The sequence below is a fragment of the Ostrea edulis genome, chromosome 3, assembly GCF_947568905.1.
Source record: "Ostrea edulis chromosome 3, xbOstEdul1.1, whole genome shotgun sequence".
NCBI classification, from domain to species: Eukaryota; Metazoa; Mollusca; class Bivalvia; order Ostreida; family Ostreidae; genus Ostrea; species Ostrea edulis.
In genome coordinates this window covers 18,153,206-18,176,019 of record NC_079166.1, presented here as the reverse complement: position 1 = coordinate 18,176,019, position 22,814 = coordinate 18,153,206, and the positions used below count along the sequence as shown (strand labels likewise).

At 34.6% G+C, this 22,814-nt stretch overlaps 1 protein-coding gene across 2 annotated transcripts; it reads right to left on the bottom strand.

Annotated features, from left to right (window-relative positions):
• Nucleotides 1–36: 36 nt before the first annotated feature.
• On the bottom strand, nucleotides 37–19,677 carry LOC125674668 (platelet endothelial aggregation receptor 1-like). 2 transcript variants are annotated; one of them, XR_007370184.2, is made up of 6 exons: nucleotides 19,120–19,677; nucleotides 18,588–19,018; nucleotides 9,544–9,672; nucleotides 4,906–5,031; nucleotides 3,978–4,043; nucleotides 37–2,576 (listed from the first exon to the last, which is right to left on the bottom strand). XR_007370184.2 is itself a non-coding variant. In XM_056160260.1 (5 exons), the coding sequence occupies exons 2-5, from the start codon at nucleotides 9,590–9,592 to the stop codon at nucleotides 2,374–2,376; spliced, it is 444 nt and encodes a 147-aa protein (XP_056016235.1). In that variant the 5' UTR covers nucleotides 9,593–9,672; nucleotides 18,588–19,677; the 3' UTR covers nucleotides 37–2,373. The 2 variants fall into 2 exon arrangements, 1 of the variants encoding a protein (XP_056016235.1); XM_056160260.1 differs by having other exon boundaries at nucleotides 18,588–19,677.
• Between the last annotated feature and the right edge of the window lie 3,137 nt (nucleotides 19,678–22,814).

Here is a 22,814-nt window from a genome sequence, read left to right as displayed (position 1 = left end):
AAGTAAACGTGGTATTTCCGGAATTTCCTTCCACCATTTTGGGATGGTAGTCACGATCGTTACTATAATCAGCTTAATACCAGTGACTATACAAAACGCCCCATAGATTAACGCTAATCAGTAAACAACACACTAACGGTACTACACACGACACTCCTTGGTTTAATATAACTGTAAACAACACGCTAACAATACTACACACAACACTCTATGGTTTAACATCACTTTAAACAACACGCCATCGGTACTATACACAACACTCAATGGTTTAACGTAATTGAAAAAAAAAACACTCAAGTAAACAAGACGCTAACGGTACTGCACACAACACTCCATGGTTCTTCTCAACTATAAACACCACGTATAGTCATGCTAACGCATCTACACACAACATGCGGTCGTTTAACGTAACTCTGAAAAACACGCAGGTAATCGCACTAAAATTGTCAAGCATAGTCACGCTAAAACAAAAACACGTTAAACGTGATTAAAATCCTTAAAACAGTCCTGCCCAAGATATCATGCCGTTGATCTAACATTAGCATAAAACAAAAACACTGCCACGCTCACGGAAGTACATACAACACGATATGTCGCTATCAAAATAAAGTTTCATAACATTTTCGAAGCAGTGCCTATCTGTATATAAACAACCCATTAAATATTCATATTGGTAAAGGTTTTACGAGAATGGACACATTGCGACGATTTTTGAAAGCGAACTTAATTCATGCTCACATGCGTTATACATGTATAATGCAGACTCGTTTTTGACGATTGTTTTATAAAGAAATATCACCCAACGATAATGAAATAATAAATAAAAATATTGATGGACATATTGTGATAGTTCGTTTAAATAGTAGGGAAGACATCATTTTGCATAGGCGGACATATAGTGACACTTTGCTAAAAAAAATGGGCGGACATATTGTGCAGGCGGACATATAGGGACTCAACAGAGGATGTTTGTCGATGAAAGAAACTGAGAAGCTATGCATGATTCTGTATCTGAATAGCAAGGGTGTTTTCATACAAAATGTTCCATAAACAGGTGTATGAACTCCTATCATCAGCTCAGTCTTTACGTGATGGTCACATTTTACGGTTACCCAGGCTGGTCCTGCAAAGCCTTCATTACCAAGCAAATGTACTTGTATGAACTCAAATACTGATTACTTGTGAATGAATGGATATTTAAACCATTGATTCAGCGTCTGTCTTCTCTTAATCATCATAAGCGAGAGATGAAATGCAAATAGTTTTGTAAAAGAATATATTTCTACATAGATACATGTTTACAATGGTCACTCACACGATGTATCATGTAATCATGTAAATGAATGGCCTTATATTGAAGAACAGAGTACGTATTTGTGTGCTTGAATTCTCAATGAAGTAGAGCATTTCCTGTAAACTCTCTTTTGTGAAAGGATGTACTTAGAATTAACACATCCATAATTTCCATCCCAAACAACACCGATTTTATAACCAAATGTTATAGACATTGAACTCTATATTATTTTTTCATAGACAACTAAGGGAAAAACACATCATCATCTCGTAACTAATACGGTCTGGTAGATTACGACTAATGATATATTCAAGGAATAAATGTCTAGTTTACAGTTCTATCATGGAATGACGGTATCATATGGCGATGGGAACCATGCATATACCGCATCATACACTCATTGAAAGTTAACCCGCATGTCGCAATTTATATCTAACAATATAAATGATTGTCACAGGGTGACAATTACGTATTTTAATTATCAAATGTTATATGCATTTTATTCATTTCAGATTGTTCAATACATTTTCATTCATTCATTCCCCTGTTTACTAATTCATCCATGCATTGTCATCGTATTCGTGTTGTGTTCTTGTGTACGTGGTGTCACGTGATTGTTTTGTGAATAGGGTTTTGCTGAGTTAGGTATTTGTAGAGCGAGTGAGTATTTTATTAGAAGTTGCAGAACAAGTTTTTTAGGGAGTGGTAGTAGTGTGCACATGTGTGTGAGCTTGTATAAAAGGATGAGCACGGATTAATTTAGAGATTAACAAGACTTTAACGCAGTACATCAGGGTAAGTCTCACACCGAGATACCCTATACAGATATATTCCTTACGGGATATAAAGATATATAACTAATCATCGTCATATTTATGATTGCAGTATCGGATAGGTTGGATACAAATAAAATTAATTGAAACCTGACCAAGAGTTCTTCTTGTTGTAAGACCCCGTGACATGATGAAATGTGAAAAATTTATCAATGACAAAACATGAATAAAAACAAATATACCATCGCACGCCATCTCCCGATTCATTACACATTATAACAACGGATTACTCGTTTGATTGTTTTTTCATGCTATAGAGATTTCATCTAAATCTATTGTTGCTTTCTCATGATTATTTGTTTCCACAGATATGCGATGAGATACCCAGATATGCAAGGCTGTTAAGACAAGAAACAGTAGTCCTAGCGTCGTAATGCTGATAACCATTCCTATTTCCTTCTCGTTCAACGTTTTCCACATGGATGCAGCGTCACTTTGAACTGAAGTTTCTAAAACATTTATATCACCATGAATAAGTTAAAAATATATCGATTATGTAGAAACATGACGGACTTATTGATTTTTTCAATATTTGTTTTAATATAGTCCAAGAAGCCAAAAACAACCATGGTATTAATTTTTTAATGACGATAATTATTCAAAACCTTCTACATGAGAAGAAAAAATATTTTGTTGTGGTCGTGCGATCGACATCTAAATATATCGACGACGTTTTAGCTATTGCCAAAATGTTTTCATTCATATGTCGATTCGATATATCCCAAAGAAAAGACCAGAATCTTTTACATCCCCTTCATACTTCGATTTTTCAACATTTATATTAACGGCAAAATAACAACTCAACTTTATTACAAACCGGATTACTACAGTTTCTCCATCGCTAACTTTCCATATTCAAGTAGCAATATTCCGTCACCAACTTCATATGGTGTTGAAATCTCTCAACTGATTCAATTCGCAAGAGCTTGTTCTGCGTATGATCTTATTTTAAATCGAGGCAGTCTACTGAAAACAGGTTGATGTTACAGGGGTTTCAACAGTCTCGTTTAAAGTGAGCAGTTCTCAAATTATATGGTCGTTATAACGATCTAATTTGCCAACACAACCTGCTGTTGGGCCATATGCTGTCTGGCGTGATTTATACCAAATGTTAAATCGTTCTTTGTACACGGATTTTGACTACGGATAACTCCGTTTACCTGATCAAGATATAAGGCTCACGGCAGTTGTGACAGCAAATTATTATTCCTCCTAGGCAACGGATCCCACCTCTGGTATGCCCATGAGTCCGTGTTTGCCTTACTCTTAATTTTGTATTTCTTATAGAAAATTTCAGATTGATAATTTTTCGATCTTTTCACATTGTCATAGGAAAATGGAATATTTACGTAATCTAAAAATGAAAATAGAAAATTCAGTGCAGGTATCAATTTGAAAATCTGAGTACCCTGAGGGGGATAGAATCACGTCATTCATTTTAAATCTATGAATATCAATTGATAGGTGTGGGGATATAGAAATGCCTTCATATATCGATAAAAATATATTCCTTATGGGGGTTTAATTAAACGTGGTAGGCCTCCGTGGCCGGGTGATTAGAATATGGCGCTGAAAATCGCACGGCCTTTCACCTCAAGTCGGCCGGGTTCGAATCCCTAACGGTAGTAAATAATAAATTGTAAATAAATTCAAGACGTCTGCATGATAAATTATGCCTACAACATGTATATAGATATTGTGATATAGATATGAAGATAAATGAGGAATTTGAAACCAGTCACTCCTATTCAGTATATACACAGGTACTAGATCTATAACACTTTTCTGATTTGCAATTACCAAATCAGGAGAAATGTAAAGGATATCTAATTTCCTCTGTGACAACGTACCGGTAGTGTTGTTGATTGTAGGAAAGGTGCTCTGTTGGTAATTGAACTCCTTTGTTACTGTGCCATCTGAAGGAAAAGACAGTAAAATAGCACAACTTCCGTTAATTGAATGTAATTTTGATATCTCTATTATGCTAATTTATCACAAAAAATTCATTATGACGTATACTATAGTATATATAAATTAAGAATATGTTTTATGAAACATGATAACGAAGAGTGATCAATACCATAACTCCTAGAGTCGTCCACTTTTGCTTCATACTTAGATATTTTATTGAAAGTAGCTATACAGGCAAATTAGCAACTCAACTTTATAACAAACGGGATGATTTCAGCTTCTCCGTCGTCAACTTCACATATTTATGTAGCGATATCCCATTATCCCCTGTATAGGGTGTTTATATCTCTCAACTGATTCGATACGCAAAAGCTTGCTCTACGTATGGCCAGTTTTCAAATCGAAGCAGGCTACTGAAAAACAAGTTAATGGTGCAGGGGTTCCAATAGTCTTGTTTAAAGTCAGCATTTTGCAAATTCTATGATCGTCATAACGATCAAATTTGCCAAAACAACCTATCATTGGGTCAAATGTTGTCTTACGTGTTTCATGCCGATTGTTAGGGCGTTCTTGTGACACTGATTTTGACTACGGTTAACAGGAGATGTTTACTCCTCCTAGGCACCTGATCCCACCTCTGGTATATCCAAGGTTCCGTGTTTGCCCAACTCTCTATTTTGTATACCTTATGGAAGTTATGCGATTGATCACTGTTCCTTATCGTCACCTTTCCTATACAAATACAAAATCAATAGTTGGACAAACACGAACCCTGAAAATAACAGAGGTTGAAACATTTTTATTTTCATTTTGCGATCATTAGCTTATGAAAAGTACGTTTTATATAAATATGAAAATTATATTTACCAGGACATCCGGTGGAATGATTACATATTTCTGGTGGACATATACATAGACTCTGGCAGTTTTTACCATAACTGGGATGTCGACAACCGAGTTCACAATTCTGACCAAAGTAACCATGAGGACATCCTGAAAATATACTCGGCGGGCTACATCTATATTATTGGACAGTATATCATTAGTAAAGTTTTCAAATCATCGTAGAAATTCCTGTATACAGTATATACATGTATGTAGATAGGTGTGTGTTCTGTGAACTAAACTTTAGGTATACATTAACTTATTTTCGCCCAGAACATTTCGCGAACTTAATATATATATATAGTATAATGCCACTTCATTATCATTCAAAGCATTCAACATATACAATGTACTTGTGAATTTGTGGGGTGGATAACATACTATATAGGGGTTGTAGATATAAGTGGATTTGTTTGAGCGAAACCACAATTTAGCAACTTCCCCATTAAAATGGGTACACATATTTAGTGAGAGCTAATTTTAAAAACTTTATCATTCCAGGAAAGATAAGTATTGCATCCGATATGGAATAATTTTTTAGCGTTATTTAATTTTAGCAACATCTACACTCTCGCTTATAATACCATAATTATATCATCGCTAAAAATTCTGTTTATAAGGTGTATACACACACACACACACACACACACACACACACACACACACACACACACACACATATATATATATATATATATATATATATATATATATATATATATATATATATACAAATGTGAAAAATTGTATCAGTGTCCGGTTATCAATAAGCAAAATATTAAATAAAATATGACAACACGTTGTAAAACGTAAGCGCTTTCATTTTTAAAAAAATCTTCAGACGTTTTACATAATTATGTTGTTATGACTATAACAATATAATGACGTCACAATGTAGAGGGAGTTATTTGGAGAGTATTATTGTGACGTAATACAAATAATTTACTTTAACCTATTACAGTCCCTGAAACGTTCTTCTTTACCATTTTTCCGTTCGCTCACCGTTCGTTCACCGTTCGCTCACCGTTCTCTCAGCGTGCGTTCACCGTTCGTTCAGCGTGCGTTCACCGTTCACAAAGCGTTCAGCGTGCGCTCACCGTTCGTTCATCGTTCAGTCTTTTCATTGTGATTCGGAACACCAAAGTGAAAGGACCAATCTTGATAACAAGGCGAAAATGAAATTTGAACGTGTGCGTAAGAGTGGAAGTGTGTTGCCGAATTTTCCGGAAAACTCAATTCCGTCCATACGGGATTAGCAATTTAAGTCCGGGACTTCGTCAATGCAGCGGGGCTGCTACATTTACTAAAAATTTGTTCTTTTTCAATCCCTTGAGATGTCACACCGATGTAAGTTATCATTAGAACACTGATCTAAATGCATTTATATGTTTTTGTATAATTTAGTAATATCAAGCACGTGTTCGATAATTCTTTTAACATAGGTGAAAAAATTCGAGTTAGGTGTTAAACGATTGTTTACTTTGAAAATATAGCAGTTATTCATGGTTAAATTTACCTAGGAATCTTTTATACTGTTTAGATTTGTCATATCATATGGTTGCCAAAGTCAGTTAGATGAAATTATCAAATTTATGAGTAATAAGTCTTTTTTCTAAATCAGGAATTTTTTGTGTAGTAATTTATTTGTGATTTATATTTATTTCAGTCTTTTACCTCTTGTGAAGCCATAACCATAATAAAGTATTGAATTACCACTTGGCTTCAAGGTTATTTTCCCACCCTGCAGTACACCAGTCTTGAACTTGAGCTGCCTAGGAAGGATACTTTCTTACATATCAGAAATTTAATTTTGAAGTACAGAATGTCAGGATTATCCAGTGTGAATGCCGAAAGATTCATTTGAGCTTTTGTTAAAAAAAATCTAAATGAGAGACGAATATAAGAACTTGTTGACATGAATTCAACCCAAGTACAAAAAATAAGGCAGTTCCAGGTAATTAAAACCTCTTCCCCTGTGTTCATGATTTAGCATTTACAAGTTCGGGCACAAATTATTATAATTATTTTGCATTGCTTGACAAGAGTTTTAAACAGGTCACCCCCCTACTTTGAAAAATAAAAACAAACAAACGATGCTACATAATGTACATTGTACCGTATGTACGTGTCAGAATGTCAAACTGATATGGCTATTTTTACGCGTATATTTATGAAAGACATTATCAATAAACTGATATTTACTACTCTTGCCAAACTTTTGTAACACTTAATACAAAGATGTAATTGTTTATCTGGTACGTTTCTGCATTAGCCTTTAAAAATTCTACGGGTAGTTCAGTATCATTTTGACATCCAACGAGTGCCAATATTCGCCTATATAAGATCGATAACCCTTTTATTATATAGCTAAAGTATTTAATTGTTAAATTATATCCCTTTTCACTCAAACTACTTCAAAATAGACGAGAATTCATCAATATTGGCAGTGTTCAATAACAGCATGCATTTCTTAACTGTTCAATATTTAACCCGTCATTAATGCATGAAGAAAACTGATTTTGTAAATGGGAACATCATAATTTATGTACAGTAAAACATTTTGCTTACGTAAATATCAAATACCGGCTCTGTCAGATTCGGAGGACCGTCGTCTGCCATTTTGACTTGTTTACGTCGTTACGGTAACGTCAATATTGAACGCTCATACTCGGAATGTTTCGGGCGCATACAATTTAGGCAATGCAAAGTTAGCGTTCAATAAATTCTCAGGATAATGAACGCTAACATTCTCTAGATTTTACGTAGATTTTATATTAGACTATTTATTAGCTATATAATAAATACCAATATTACACGATCGAACTGCAATCTATGGTCACATCAATGATTAAAATGCAAAATTTTGTACTGATTATTTCCTCGAGTCGATGTAGCTGAGACAAATGAATGACACAAAATGTAATTAGGAATAGTTAATACTGTTAGGAGTGTTGAGGTATGGACATAGGGTATACCGTCCGTATTGTTTGTTTATTGCAACTATCTTGACTCCTTTCGGGGGTGTTTGTTAATTACAGGTATCCCAAACGATCGAGCTCGTAAAGTTTGAAGCCATACATGAACACCTGTTAATTCTGGTTGTCACTACAAATGTAGACTATAGTGGTTTCCTTTTCACGTGCATTGTTTATATATTATACCCATGCATTAAATGTATCTGTACATGTAATAGTATACACAATGTATATACGAAATTTGCTTTTGTTTGTGTATGACTGTTGCATGTATTAATGTATAATTTGCGATAATTTCATGAAATATATACATGTATACTCGGTACTTGTATAAAAATGTATTACATTGAATATATCCAGAACTGTAAAATATGCTGTATCACGATTCCGGTTTATTTAACTTTTTTATTAATTGATGAAATTGATGAAATATACATGTATATGTATTTTATTTGCGCTCTGCGTTCGCTCACCGTTCACCAAATTACGTTAACCGTTCGTTCTGCGTTCGTTCACCGTTTGCTGACCGTGCGTTCTCCGTTCGTTCACTGTGCGTTCACCGTTCAAGTGGGAAAGAAGAACGTTTCAGGGAATGTAAGAGTAGACTAAATGAGCGAATTGTACTTACATACCTATAGAACATTGCACTTGAAAAATAGTTTTTCCCTGTAAAACATCACGTGCATGTTTTAATTTAGACACGGGTATATTTCTAAAATGTTTGGAACCTTAATATTGTTAAAAAACTGTCTGCACACTAAATGTGACCAAATTTAAACTGAAACATTAAACTATATCTCGTTTACAAATCAGAGAAAATGTAACTTAAGGAAAAGCCTGGTAAAATGATAATAGAAAATAAGGAATCATAATAAAATACAAAAACATGGTAAATGCAGATAACAATTCTTATCAACTAATATGTGATCCCGTTTAAGGTTCTCTGGTTATGGCACTCACTTTCTATCTGGGATCCTCGATCCCATCATTAGACGTGTAAAAAATATAGTGACTGTTCTTTCGCCAAGTTTCCATCGCCAGTAGCAAAAGCAATGTGTATTCCCGAAATAAATTTGGAAACAGTTCCCGTTTAATATTAGAACTTGGAACGATAAAGCACCCTTATTGATACGGTCATGAAGAGGATAAAACTAATGATTTTCCTTGAGAGTTGAACACAATATTCTCGAAACGAACGTAAAACAACATACAAAACAAAGGGATTGATTGATTGGATCTTGCTTAACGTCTCTCTCGAGAATTTTTCAATCATATGGAGACGTCACCAAAACCTGTGAAGGGCTTTAAATTTTGGCCTATGATCGGCGCTTATGACCATTGAGCAGTGAGGGTTCTTTAGTGTGCCACATCTATTGTAACACGGTATATCCGTTTTTAAGATTATCTCAGAGGACCCCTGATGCCGAGCATTTGGCGATGGAACGGTCACTAACTGTTTTAATGACTTAGGTTTTTCACGGCCGGGATTTGAACCCCGACCTTCAACTTACGGGGCGACAATGCAAAAGGAAAGGTATCATTTACACACACAAAGACCATTCAACCATTAGTAATGCTTATTTTCGAATGGATTATAACACAAGACATGATAACACATATTTATGCAATTAAACATTTTACTCACCACGAATGTAACCAACGGAAACAGTCAAAAACAGAATCTGGACGTTCATAATGCAACAAATGATGGCGAGTAACAGGTACAGTATTCCATGATACGCTGCTCAAAACAAATCTTAGTTGGAATATTAATCTGCAATGTGAATATCATGGAAGTAATTAGCACATTGGAAACAAATGTTTGTTTCTACTAATTATGCAATAAGCCGGAATGAGGAGATGCCTCTTCATAATAGATTATATTTATTCCAACAGTTCCCTAAATTCAAACTGTGTTGTCTAAACAGGTGCGCGGACGATAACCTACACACACAGCCGTACTTAGCTCTAGTGTAAACAGGAATTTATGGTTTTGAAGAGCAATTGATAGACCTAACTTCCGTTGAAATTTTGTCAAACTTCCCTATCAATATTCGATATTTTTCAAACAATTTCTACGTCCTATTGTTTTCCTTTAAAGGAATGACGGTTGGTCTACCGTACTCACATTTTCCAAGTATTGATATGTCATCTTATGAATGAAATGCGACGATAACGAACAGTGATCAATCTCATAACTCCTATAAGCAATGCAAAATAGGTAGTCGGGCAAACACGGACCCCTGGATATACCAGAGAGATGTGAACAGTGCCTAGGAGGAGTAAGCATCTCCTGTCGATCGGTCACACCCGCCGTGAGCCCTATATCTTTGATATTGTACACATTATGCAAAGCAACGAGTTTCCTCCAGCAACATATTAAGAATCACTAGTTATAATATTCCGATAATTATATGTAAGTTGCGTGCATAGTTCAAATCAAAGTGGAATGAATTGATCAACATTGAAAACAGTGACAATCACTTTGTGGTAGCATCAAATAGCAGTAATTGAAGTGAAATTAGCGCGAATCACCACATTCATTTTCCACTTCATGAATACAAGAAGTTTGTTTATGAGTTCAACAGTGCATTCATTTTATTTCAGTGTAGAAACAACTGGGAACTTTCCGAATCTTTCACTTGTAAATTGAATTAAATAACTACAATAGATAATTTTGTGTGTGTGTTTTGGAGAACATTTGTAATGAAGAAATTCGAAAAATCTAACCACATGCTGTAGAATTTCAGGCCATGATAAATTTCACAATCCGCAATTAGTTGATTGTGAGATGGAGCATGCGGATCTCTTGTGTAAAACAATTACTACGGAAAACTTTAATTGCTCTTTGTTGAATATATAGATTAAACAATTTTGCTGTCTCATCAGGCAATTCGATTTATAACTGTAAAATACTTTTACATAATACTTAGTTCATTGATATTCAATTAGACATGTAAATAAGATTTTACAGGACTCATTGTGTAGAGTTAATCATGCTAATTTTCCATAAGCACTAATTTTCTCCATTATTTGTGCACAAGGTCGAACACCTTAAATCTTAGTTGAAATTGCTCATTTAAAGAACAAAGATATGAATTTCTGGAAAACTAAGATATATTCTGTTCATCAAGGAAAATGATACATGCATGGGAGAACTTTGTAGAAACGTATATCGATCGTTTACCGACATTTGGTTTTACTATAAAGTAAATAATGAATCAAATCTTAACATACAATTCTCTCTACGAGTTAAATAGACAAAAGTATACATTTAGAATTGACAATATTTGTTTTTTTAACCCGATCTTCAGTTTTTCCACAAGTACACAGAGGACGATCGATGATGTTACAATGGAATAAATATTTGTTTAAATTGCATCGAAGTATTGTATGATCATTTACAATAGTTGCTACATAAGATCTTTATTATTATAAATTTACATTTAGGTAAATGCATTAAGAATTTCTTGTGTTATAATTTCAGCAGGGAATATATCTTTATGATGGTTTGGCTTAAAATCTTGTCAACTTTAAACATCATATTATGCTGTTTTTGTTGGCCTAATTTGAAGCTGACCCCAAACTGTGCCTTAATAAAGACATTATCTTGATGCGTGTGAAGTTAATTCTTTACCTCATTTACTGCAATAAGCTGAAATGCTTCTAGCTAATTTTGCATATTCGTGTTAAGTTTTATATCCTCCCTATACTCTGTTGGGTGAATATTGTTTAAGGAGGTACTCTATATCGCCAAATTGGCTGACTTTCTTTTAAAACATGGAAGAAAATATAGATATCAGCAATATTTGGATATTCGATTCAAAATGCATCACCTAGCCGAGTAGCGAAGTAGGCTAGCATGCCGACTGCTGAACTGTGGAACACGGGTTCGAATCTATTAGGGATTTAAAATTTGTTTCAGATTTGTTTCAACTAATACTGTATTTTTGATTAATAAAGTAAATTTGAAATCATATGAGTGAAACAAACTCGAGTGGGACATTAAGGAGGTATGCTGCACCAGCGAAATTTGATACGGATGGAAATTGGAGGATATGTACAATATTACTATTACAGACTAATTGATATACAATTAATGATAGCAATATTGTATTTTATGATTTATACAAATGTTTGATTATTGTTATACAATTGTTACAGGGCTTTATTTTCAAGCAACTTAATATATACTTTGCTGAATAAACGCCTTGTTCAGAAAATCAACAGGAGTTGATCGTCATTAACTATTCTCAATCAACACCCTGTTACAAAATGGCGCCCACGTTGGGACCTGGGTTATCTCTGGCGGGTGAGAGATATTGTCTTCAGTACTTCGCCTCACAGGTGTTGGCACTCCGGAAGAGTCAGGGACGACTCTTAAAAAGGAGGGGGACAATGTGGTAGTGTGAGTGATATGGCATTCCTACTAGCTCTGGCTAGAGGGTTAACCCTTTAGCTCGATTGGTAGAGTGCTGGAATTCAGTGCCAGAGACCCGGGTTCAAATCCCATCAGAGGCATAAAAATGTTTCTGTTACACTAAGATAAGGATTAATATACATTTCTTGCAAGGCACTTTTTACTTGCATTAGTCCTAGAAGGAATATATGTTACTCATTAAAATTATTTTTAAATGGTATGCTTGAGGTGCCTGAAAGATAAATAATGATAATGTGCGGCATTTGTATAATTTGTAATTACTCTAAGCGCTTTAACAATATGTAAACTGTAAAACATGATAAGATTAATCAGAGCATAAAATATAACATCCAATAAAATAAAACAATTTAAACATTACGAGTTCATGCGACAAACCAGCCTTTACTTTAAAAAATGATATATTACAAAATATGGTTATAAGATTTCATAAAAAGATATGTTTTGAGGTTTGTCTTAAAACTTTTGACAGTGCCACACGAACGGGTGTCTATCGATAAACTGTTCCATAGTGTGGCAGCTGTTACATCAAACCTTCGATCTTCATAGGTCTTTGTACGAACACTAATTTGCTCCATATGTGTTACTTGCATTACGATATGTATTTCAATTTACAAGATTAGAGGCGCATATATCGTTTTTTCAACAACAAAAAAAGGGGAGGGGGTTGACTTCTCGAAAACATTAACAAACACAAAAATAGGGATTTTGGTATCATTGGTCAATGATGTGGGTTAATGACATGTATCCAATGTATCACTTACAATTACATTTCATCTATCTTTCTCTACTACTATAAAATGCAGTCCGGGGGAGGGGATTAGGCCTACACAAAGCGAATACACAACATATGGATATATACAAATATAATATTGAGACTCGCAGTATTGAGCATTTCGTCAAAATTTGTTTTTTCTCCATTCGAGATAAATATACGATGTATGTATCTACTTGCATAATGAGAAAATGCAGTTTATATTTGAATGGTTTTCTTTTATCAAGGGGCAGGGGTTGGTTAGCAAGTCTTTAAGTTTTATTTCTCTTGTATAACCTTTCGAATGATTTTTGTATTTTACAACTTTTAAGAGGGTTTCTTTGGGCAAAAGTGGATACAATGACACAAAATTACTCAAACCAAGTGTTGAGGTGTACCAGCTTTGTATCGCTCAGTTGTACAGTACCGAGCACATTGACGATTTTTTTGTGGCGAAGCCTGATAGTGGTGAGTGAGAGTGTGTGTGAATATGTGTATGAGAGATGGTCTGTTTGAGGCATGCTATATTTATGAGAGAGAGAGAGAGAAGTATTTTGACTTCAAAAGTTTTTCATGTTTTGTTTGTTTATTTTACGTCCTTTCGAGAACTTTTCTCTCAAATTGAGAAATCATCAGTTCTATGTGAAGTACCACATATAAAACCTATGCTTAGCACTTAAGGCTATAACATTGATTTTTTTTAACGTGTCAACACCTGTTGTGACACAGGACCTCCTTTTTTAAGGTCAGAAAAAGCTGAAGATATCGAATAGTTACGGAAGCATATTAGGGCCACAGCAGTACCTTTTTTTAGTTTGTTATAACAGATTATCAATATCAACGACAAGACATTATAATAGACAATCGTGAATTTTCTCTCCATAGTCTCCACATATCAAAGGTCTATGTCAAAAGACAAAAAAGCTATGACCCGGACAAACTTAGTATGAGAATCGGAAGAAGATGAAGAAGAATTCATACTAAAACAATATGTCCCCTTTCTGGGAAGGGGAGGTATATTTATATTCATAAATATGTTTAAAGAAAACATGTGAAATACCACCGGTACAACAACTTTTCAATCAAGAACATGCATACATTTTCAAAATGGGTTTCCTGCAAACTGAAAGTCATGTGCTCAATATCAGATCTAACACCATGTATTAGAAGGCTTTTTAAGTTACAATTATTCACAGTTGTAACTAAAGTGGAAATAAAGCAAAACAAAAGGTTCATGGGCCTTAAAGATCGCCTGAGTCTGAGCTAATCTGCAAAATCTAAATATAATATGAATAGAAATTACATATATGTAGCTTAGATATGCAACCAGGAAAATTAGTATTGATTTCATAGCCCTTTGCAGTAGTGATACTTTTAACTATTGTTCAGGTTACCAATAAAGCATGTGGGCCTCTTGTTAAATTAATGATTTGAAATAGCAATTTAGTAACTTGAAATAACGAATTGATAATATGTTATAACAAATTAGCAATTTGAAATAACAAATTGATAATTTGTTATAACAGATTGATAATTTGTTATAACAGATTAGTAATTTGTTATAACAGATTAGTAATCTGTTATAACAGATTAGTAATCTGTTATAACAAATTAATAATCTGTTATAACAAATTACTAATTTGTTATAACAAACTAAAAAAAGATACTGCTGCGGCCCTAATATGCTTCCGTAGTAACCTGAGCAATAGTTAAAAGTATCACTACTGCAAAGGGCTATGAAAGGTGAAGATAGCAAACTCAATCTCAAATCCTATAAGCAATACAAAATAGAGAGTTGGGCAAACACGGGCCCCTGGACACACCAGAGGTGGGATCAGGTGCCTAGGAGGAGTAATCATCCCCTGTTGACCGGTCACACCCGCCGTGAGCCCCATATCTTGATCAGGTAAACGGAGCTATCCGTTGTCAAAATCAGTGTGCCAAGAACGGCCTAACAATCGGTTTGAAACACGTCAGACATCATTTTACCCAATGATATGTTATATTGGCAAACTCCATCCTTATAACGATAATAGAATTTGCGAAATGTTGACTTTAAACGAGATTGTTGAGATTATACGTAGGTTCAATTAGTACGTGTATGATAGAGAAAAAATTGGATTAACTTCACTAGTCAAATACATAACCTGGCGTGCAATCTAAAACGTAAATAAGTAACCGTTTTCAAGATAATCAGTGAGCATCATGTAAAACGTATACGGTAACAATTTTGATGCACCAAATGCGCATTTCGACAAATAATGTCTCTTCAGTGATGCTCAACCGAAATGTTTGAAATCCAAAATAACTATGAAGTTTTGGAGCTAAATATAGCCAAAAACAGCGTGTTAAAAAAGTGGAGCCAAATTCGTCCAAGGATAAGAGCTATGCACGAGGGAGATAATCCTTAATTTTGAAATGAATTTCTAAATTTTATAACAGCAATTAAATATACATCCGTATTTTCAAGCTAGTAACGAAGTACTAAGCTACTGGGCTGTAGAGATCCTCGGGAACTAACGCGATAACAAGCATGGCGGAGCAGACGAAGAATTTTGCATGCTGTACATTATATTTAATGAAAAACACCTTTATTAGACATGCCCGAGCACAAAGTTGGTACTCCTTTTGGTGTAAACAACATTTGGGATTAATACACAGAGTTTATTATCGGTTATTCATAGAATTATTTTGCACCATTACGGAGATCCTATGGAATTGTAGCCCTATCCCGAAAACGTCAGAATAAAAAAAAATTGGATTGGGCTACATTATTGCAGCTAATCAACATTATGTTTCAGAATTAATTTGATACACCAGAGCATGTTCTGCGTATGATAGTTTTTAAATGAAAGCAAGCTACTGATAAACAAGTTGATGTTACAGGAGTTTCTTGCAAATTCCATGTTAGTTATAGTGATGTAATTTCAAAATACCACCCCGGTTGTTAGGTTTGTAAGACATGTTTCATACCAATTGTTATGCCGTTCTTTACATACCCATTTTAACTACGGATTACTACGTTTACAATATTGGGTTAAAGGACTGAAGGCGGGTGTGACCGATCAACAAGGAATGCTTATTCCTGCTAAGCACCTGAACCCTCCTCTTGTTTTCCAGGGGTCTGTCTTTGCCCTTTTAATATTGTATTTTTATAGAATTTGTAAGAATGATCACTATTCGTTATTTTCAATTTTCATTCTATAAAGACTAATTTATAGCTGCGGGAATACCCCAAATATGTCTGTCCTTTTGTGTGTATCGTTTAAACTAAGAAGAATTAATTTTGAGACTTAGTGATATGATTCGCGGCTATATTTATTATCGTATCGCCGGTCGTAACTCTTCTTTCAGTTATATTTGTAAGTGAACACAACAAAGGTGCCCCTGATGGTTTTTTCTGACGTATGATTGAAGGTTGGTTAACGTTAGAGAGTATAAATTCCATCCCTTTGGGGAACATTATTTCAAAATAAATATGTCTCTTATTCAAGATTCCTTTACACAACGACTTTTTTGCGTATGAGATTTTATGACAACTCAGATAAGATCTGTAAATTGTTTATACGGAGTATAGTGCAAGATAAATTCAAATCTAATTCATCAAACCGTTTCTATAAACGCCAAGTGAATTAGAATGTAGCTTAACTTTGACACATCGATATTTGTAGTAATATAATATAGCTAATACATACACGCACTATACAACTACTGAAATTTTAATGTCAGTTCAGGGATTTGGCTATCTAAAATGCACTATATTCATCGAGATCGAGGGACGAAGTGAATATTGTATTTTTAAGGCTGTACAATTCTGAAAAAGTGGGAAGATAACGAACAGTGAAAAATTTTATAACTGCTATAAGGAAAGGGGAATAAGGTCTGTAAGTCTTGTTTGGTTCACTTTCTCTTTTACCTCTTCCGGGTACAACAACGTTTGGAACTTACACAGTCGTAACAACGACTCAGGGTTAATATGTAATTTGGTGTGTTGTTTTTCAATCGGCTACGCACACAGCACTGGGGAAAACCCTGCCTAGCAGTTTGTGTAGATTCCTAGTAGATGTCATGCAAGCGATGGATACAGAGACGTAGGTACGAAATTAGAGAAATGAATAATGTCACATTTTAAAACACGTGTGGATACTGACAGCATAGATTGTACATGTTGTATAGTTATTTCAGAAGGGGAGTAGGCCTTCAAAAATGTTGACAGACGAACTAAGAAAACGACAGAATAAGAAGAATCGACTACGAATTTCCTACATTAAGGGTGTCAGTAATTCTCCCTTATCCATGTTAAGTTTTAATTGCAGTTTTTTGTTATATAACTCCTTTCTGTCAAAAAAAGGGGAAGGGAACTATTCCCGTATAAATATACAAGAAAACACCCTTTCTAAAAAAAGTGGAAGGGGTTGACACACCTGATATTACTTGCTTGTATATAATTCAGCTGCTACATGATTAAAGTTTGCATTGTGTTTCAAGAGACCTCGTATATTATTTTAAATGTATAATCATGTAAAAGTGATACATGGTCTTAATAAGAATGATTGTCAAACTCATATTTTGCGCTGATTTTAAAACTACAATTTTATTGTGTAGTTAGCCATTTTAAGTCTATTAAAACAGCAGCTTGCAGTATACTACTTTTTTATATACACCATGTTACGAAACCTACTCCAAACGTACACAGGGACTATCTTCAAACATCTAACCTGAATACTGGAGCTTATAAAACGATACCTGGTTGTTAATCTTTTTTAACAGGCAGAGTTCGATACCTAGTCTAAAGTTATTACAACTGTGGGTTTTCATTGGTGGACCCAAAAAATAATAATCAATTTACATTAAATTATCTGATATTGAAAACATCTAATACTTCATTTAATTCAAAGATATGTGGGTGTAAATATACCTCTCATATTTTCTAATCTCTACAATCTCAGTCAATGAAAAGTCTGGCCAGCACATTTTTCCTATCTTACTTCTTAAATTATTTGAAAATTATTTAGGACTTTAATTTTGCATAGATAATTGAACATTGGAAACAGAAACAAAAAAAAATGACAAAGATGTCAGTGCTTCCATTTTAACAGAGCGGCAACAATGTCCTGCTAAAGACAAAAGCTTATTAATGTGAGGTTAATGATTTACAAACCAACTTAAATGTAGCCTATATCTTCTAAACATTAAAAGGCTGTATTGTCATCAGTTTGTTTCTTCTATTTTAGAACGACAAATTCAAGTAAGATTATTTGAGTGTCCAAGAGGAGTAATCATCCCCTGTCGACTGGTCATACCCTCCGTGAGTCCTATATCTTGATCAGGTAAACGTAGTCAAAATCAGTGTGTACAGAACGGCATAACATGTCATACAGCATCTCTGAGTAAGCACGGTGTAAATTTCCCTTACTGTAATTTAGATTGAATACTAGGCTGATCTGAAGTAAAATATATGCCAATATGTGTGAATGGGGCATTCTCTTTTCGTTACCTTTTGGCATGTCTGGAGTGGTAGATAGAACGGGTGAAGTGTCTCGTGAAGAAAAACGTCTTTTAACATCAGCATCATGTCTTAGTGATATGGAAATTTTAAGGGTCATCCTGGACGTTGGAGCAGGTGTTGTTACAACTTCCATGGTACTACCTTCCAAACTTGCATCACATAATTGTATAATTTATGATTATTGACTTTTAAAGGATTTTTTCTTTCATTTTGTAAGTTGTAAAGTATAAATTTCTTTGTTAAGCACATTATCATACAGAAATATTTGCAATTATAAAACCATTGACCTTGGCATCCATTTGCTGGATCACACATCTCCTGTCCACACAAACATTTATCCTGACAATCCGTACCAAAACCTGGATACTGGCATTTCACGTCACAAAATTCACCTAAATAGCCTGGTCCACAATCTGAAACTTAAAGAAGTGACTGTTTCCAAGATAATGAGCATCATTCCAGGTTGTCTCTAAGTTCATGTTTTAATGATATATATTTCTGTAACTAAACGTTTTACTACTTTTTTGACATCCTTTTGCATGGTTACACTGATGTTTAGAACAGTTGCAGGATAACTGGCAGTCCTTCCCAAACGATCTTCAATGCCATCCTTCTATTTCGGAGCAACACATCTAAGTAAAATTATTTAGAAGATGCATATCAAAGAAATCTGTTGGGACTTATTAATTTTTCTAGAAAAAATTGTCTTTTTTATATCGAACAAGGCAAAACAAATTATTCCGTATCACTGTATGGCGCATTGCTCTTGCCGTATGAGGACAATCTTAATTCACGAGGTATTGCATTTTTGTTACGTCCCTGTATCTCTGGAATCATATATAGAACAAGTGAAGTGTCTCTTGATGGAAGTCTTCCCTGGACATCAGCACCATGTCTCAGTGATAAGGAAATGGCATGGGCCATCCTGGAGTAGGTGTTGTTACAACTTCCGTGACAATATTTTCCAGAAATGCTTTAAAACGTCATTGTATCCTTTATTATTAATGGATTTTTGTTTTGATTTCGTAAGCTCTATAGCACATTCATTTCCTTGTAACATACATGCAAGGTGAAGATAACGAACAGTGATCAATCTCATAACTCCTACAAGCAATACAAAATAGATAGTTGGGCAAACACGGACCCCTGGACACACCAAGATATGAACCGTAAACAAGGAATTCTTTTCATGATAATCATTGATCAAAATTCCACGTTGTTTCTAAGTTCGACATATTTATATCATAACATTTTTTGCCACTTTTTCGGCATCCTTTGCATGATTACACTATTGTTTTTAGAACAGTTTCAGATTAGTTGCCGTTCATTATTAAAGATGAGGAAGGGATATTGCTGTGTACAATCCATCCCGAAATACTCAATCTCACAGACTACAATTTCAGGGGAAAAACAAATTTTTCCACTTTTTACCTCAAACACGTCCGACAAAATTGTAATATGTATTGATATGTTTGGGGGTTTTAACTATCATACTTTTTGGTGTTTTGCATGAAATTACATTCAAAATATCCTCGTGATTGTACTGATAATGTGTTTTTAATATATTTATACATACGGAGGAATTGTTCACGATTGCCATCCCATTTCTAATCACTATCCCATTTCTAACCACTGCAACATTTAAAAGATCTGCAAACATGGATCAATGCAAATGTGATACAATGATACATAGTCTTTAAGTCTCTACACTCACGAAAGTCTTAGCAATAGAGCATTTACATACACATATTACCATCATCATATGTACTCCTTTACTCTACTCACATCGTATAATATCACATGACAACAATAATTATTCAGGACAATCATGCAAACGTCATTTACCACCCACCAGACGGAATATCATTCCAACAAACCAGCTGCACGGAGAACTTAATGAAGATAACAGTCTCCCTGCGATACAAAATTAAGAGCATCTCCGATTATCATTTTATAATGACCAACGTTAATGCTGTAAATGAACGCATTGCAAATGTCCAATACAAGAAAACGGAGACTTGTTTTACATCACTTCCAAAAAGTTGAGTGTGCCTAACCAATTGATCCCTAATTCAAAATGACACATTATTATCAGAACGTTATGAACTACATGATAAAGATATAGGGCTCACGGTGGTTGTGACCGGTGGATAGGGGATGTTTACTCCTCCTAGAACCCTTATCCTACCTCTGGTGTGCCCAGGGGCCCGTATTTGCCCAACTCCCTATTTTGTATTGCTTATAGAAGTTATGACATTGGTCACTTTCCGTCATCTTCACCTTTCATATATGCACGCTTATATAGTTCTAAGAGAGAAATATTAGTTTAACGATATCACATCCACATTTCAAGTTCAAGTACAGTGATTTTTCTACAACTTGAATTTTATACACAAAATTGTCTGTTGTTAACGTGAGGCGAAGATAACGAACAGTGAGCAATCTCACAACTCCTATAAGCAATACAAAATAGATAGTTGAGCAAACACGGACCCCTGGACACACTAGAGGTGGGATCAGGTGCCTAGGAGGAGTAAACATCCCCTGTCGACCGGCCACACCCACCTTGAGCCCCACACCCCGACCAGGCAAACGGAGTTATCTGCAGTCAAAATCAGTGTGCCAAGAACGGCTTAACAATCGGTATGAAACACGTCAGACAGCATTTGACCCAATGCGAGGTTGCACTAACGAAGTATATCATTATAACTAACATAAAATTTGCGAAATGCTGACTTCAATCGAGACTGTTGAAATCCCTGTCCCATCAACTTCTTTGTCAGTAGTTTACCTCGATTTAAAAACTGACTATACGCAGAACAACCTCTTGCATATCGAATCAGTTGAGATATATAAACACCATATGCAGGTGATAATGGAATATTGTTACATAAACATGGGAAGTTGACGATGGAGAAACTGAAATCATCCCGTATGTCATACAGTTGAGTTGTCAGTTTGCCGTTAATGTTTACTTTCAATAAAATATCTAAGTATGAAGCAGAAGTGGACAACTCTGTGGTGTCCTTCATTTCGAGCTCACAGGGATATATCAAATCGACATATGAATGAAATTTATTATTGTTAATAGACAAAACGTCATCGATATATCGAAATGTCGAATTGAAGGCCACAGCGAGATATTTTTCTTCTCACGTAGAAGTTTTTGAATAAATTATGCTTCATATGAATATAAAAACAGCTCAGCTAACAAAGGAGCACAATTCGTGCCCATGGGAATTCCAACATACTTTTGGAAGACTTGATCACCAAAGACCACGAAGATATTGTCAATGAGGAACTCTAGCATATTTTATTTCAACTTCAGAGTACTTCTGTGTGGAATCAGAGTGGTGTTTAACAAAGTAAGTTTTTGAATGACTGATCATTAGATATGAATATTTCTGTTTTCCGTTTTTGTTGACGAAGCAACTGTCTATGATATCAAAAAGTCTAGTCTTTAATTTATCGTGAGGAATGATACAAAAACCAACTTAGAATGTGATTAATTTGTTATGAACAGTTAAGGGTTGTATTGACCTTCTATTTGTGTTTTTTTAGGTCAACAAATTTCAGCCAGATTGTTTAGAAGATGCAAATAGAAGAACACTCGAAACTGATGGCGTCCTTTCTTTCCTAGCAAAGTTATCTCTTTCTCATATCGAGGATGACAAAAGAATTGAATCCGGATCGGTGTAGTACATATCATGAAAAGGTGAAGATAACGAACAGTGATAAATCGTACAGGTCCTATCAGAAATACAAAATAAAAAGGTGGAAAAACACAGACCCCTGAATATACAAGAGGGGCGATAAGGTGCCTAGGACCCAGTTAACACAACAACGTGATTAAAACGTTGTAAAAGTATTGTGAAAATGCTAGGAAAACATTTTCTAAAACATTATTATAACGTGATTTGTGTAGATTTTTTAAATGTTAGCAGAACATTTTTGAAAATATTGTACTGCAATGTTTTGAAAACATTTCTAAGAAACGTTTTCAGAACATTAAAAGAAACGCTTCAAGTACATTTAAGAGAAACGTTTAGAGAACATTTCTAAGAAACGCTTTGAAAACATTTACAGAAACATTTTGAGAGAATTTAAAATTCAATTTTACAAGATTATATACGATATTCTTCAAACAATTCTGATAAATGTTTTCAAACTATTTCACCAATTTTTTATATAAAAGTTATGTGAATATGTTTAAAA